The following is a 2,200-nucleotide window of genomic DNA, read 5'->3' as shown; positions in this document are numbered from 1 at the left end:
GGAGTGGGTGGTGTGTGGAGGGATTAGGAGAATAAGAGGGATGAATACATAATATAATTAATTATCCATTGCTAGAAAGGACAAACAAAAACTATGCACAACAAAAACAGAAAACAAAAAAAATGCGAAGAAGAAGAAGAATGAGAAGAAAAAGAAGAAGAAGAAGAAGAAAAAGAAGAAGAAGAAGAAGAAGAAGAAGAAGAAGGAGAAGAAGAAGAAGAAGAAGAAGAAGAAGAACAAGAACAAGAACAACACCAACAACAAGAACAACACCAACAAGAACAACGCAAGAAGAATCAGAAGAAGAAAAGAATGGCTATTACATGTAATTACCTCAATGCCCTTGATCTTCGCTCGTCTGGCTTCCTTGAGGGCTTTGATAGGTTTGTCCAGCTTCCCGTCGATGAGAACTATGGCAATCTGTGACAAAAATAATTATGAAAAATTATGGATAGCATTTATAGAGCGCATATCCACTTATGCAATATTTTATGCGCTTAACATGAAACATTCTACGGCACATAGTATTACATGCGCATGCACACAATAGAGAGATATGATATGAGAGCAATGGTGTTCTGTGGCAATAGAGATATATGTTATGAGAATAATGGTGATCTGTTGCAATAGAGACATATGATATGAGAACAATGGTGACATGGGGCAGCAGAGACATATGATATGAGAACAATGGCGATCTGTGGCAATAGAGACATATGATAAGAGAACAATGGCGATCTGTGGCAATAGAGACATATGATATGAGAACAATGGCGATCTGTGGCAATAGAGACATGATATGAGAACAATGGCGATCTGTGGCAATAGAGATATATGATATGAGAACAATGATGATCTGAGGCAATACAGACATATGCTATGAGAACAATGGTGACATGGGGCAGCAGAGACATATAAGAACAATGGCGGTCTGTAGCAATATAGACATGAGAACAATGAGCTTTGTGTCCCTAACAACTATTATTACTCCAGCAGACCCTGGAACACCCAGAGACATTCTCAGTTCCCCGAGAAACATACAGTGAAAACTGCCTATTGTAATTCTTACACATACACAGACTGACAAGATCTTTCGCTGTCTTTAGCCTGTTACCAAATCCCTACTGGATGAAGTGAGGCAAATGTGTGTAAAGTCAAGTGTCTTGTCTTTCCCAAGGACCCAACATCGGACACCTGGCGATCATTGTTACCTTCTTGGCGTCGAAACGACCTCCCTTTCGTTTCCTGAAGGCGCCTCGTCTCATGTTTCGGAGCAGAGAAGCAAAATTGTCGTCCGAATGATGGTCCAGAGCTGAGACCATATCTGCTTTGTCTGGATGCTGGCCCAGTCTGTAATGATTAATAAAAAAAATATCAATCAAATGTAGTCAAAAGAAAATCGGGGAAAATCCATTCTGAAATAAAACAATAAAAACACCCACCCCCCACCCGCAATAAACCCCAAACAAACAAAAAACAACGACAAAAACAATAACGAAAACAAAAACAAAAACAAAAACATCAATAATAACAAACATCCACAGCAACCCCCGCCCCTAAAAATCAATAACAAAAAGCCAAAATAACAAAATGTAAAAAACAACAACAACCCGTGTTATTACCAGAGAACAGAATACAAAGAAAAGAAGGAGAGATAAGGACGACTATACAGACGTTTGACTGGGCACCCACAGCACCCACCAACCTCCCACCCAGCCACATAATATTCTTTCTGGTACATGTTCAAATATTCACATGAAGTGACAGGCTGCCTGTAGACGCCATTTGTGTGTGTTATCAAGAGTCCCACGTTGGCACAGAAAACAATATCATTTTTTTTTCTATTCTGATTAATGCTACCTGCCTTTCTCCATTACCCCTGGAACGCAAGTTCCTTTGCACTGTCCATCTTTCTTTGCTTATTTTTTTCTCGCTCTTTCTCTTTCTTTCTTTTTCTTTTTTCTTTCTTTCGTTCTTTCTTTCTTTCTTTCTTTCTTTCTTTCTTTCTTTCTTTCTTTCTTTCTTTCTTTCTTTCTTTCTTTCATTTTTTTCTTTCTTTCTCTCTTTCTTTCTTTCTTTCTTTTTACTTCTTCTTCAAGCAAACTTCTTAAATAACTACATAGCGACCTTCTTGTTGTTGTTGTATTTGTTGTTGTTGTTGTTGTTGTTTTTCTTCTTCTTCTTCTTCTTCTTCTTCTTC

The 2,200-nt window shown here is 38.0% G+C and overlaps 1 protein-coding gene across 1 annotated transcript in view; it reads right to left on the bottom strand.

Moving 5' to 3' along the window:
• The window catches only part of LOC118478767 (integrin alpha-11-like), a gene marked incomplete at its 5' end in the record, with an annotated part of 7,601 nt that overhangs the window by 1,936 nt on the left and 3,465 nt on the right, over positions 1-2,200 (bottom strand). Inside the window, 2 exon segments of the mRNA XM_035972946.1 lie at positions 334-420; positions 1,212-1,350. Coding sequence (XP_035828839.1) covers positions 334-420; positions 1,212-1,350 — 226 coding nt within the window.

The sequence above is a fragment of the Aplysia californica genome, unplaced genomic scaffold, assembly GCF_000002075.1.
Source record: "Aplysia californica isolate F4 #8 unplaced genomic scaffold, AplCal3.0 scaffold00920, whole genome shotgun sequence".
Lineage (NCBI taxonomy): Eukaryota > Metazoa > Mollusca > Gastropoda > Aplysiida > Aplysiidae > Aplysia > Aplysia californica.
Note: the sequence above shows the minus strand (reverse complement) of the source record. Positions and strands in the feature narration are given on the sequence as shown.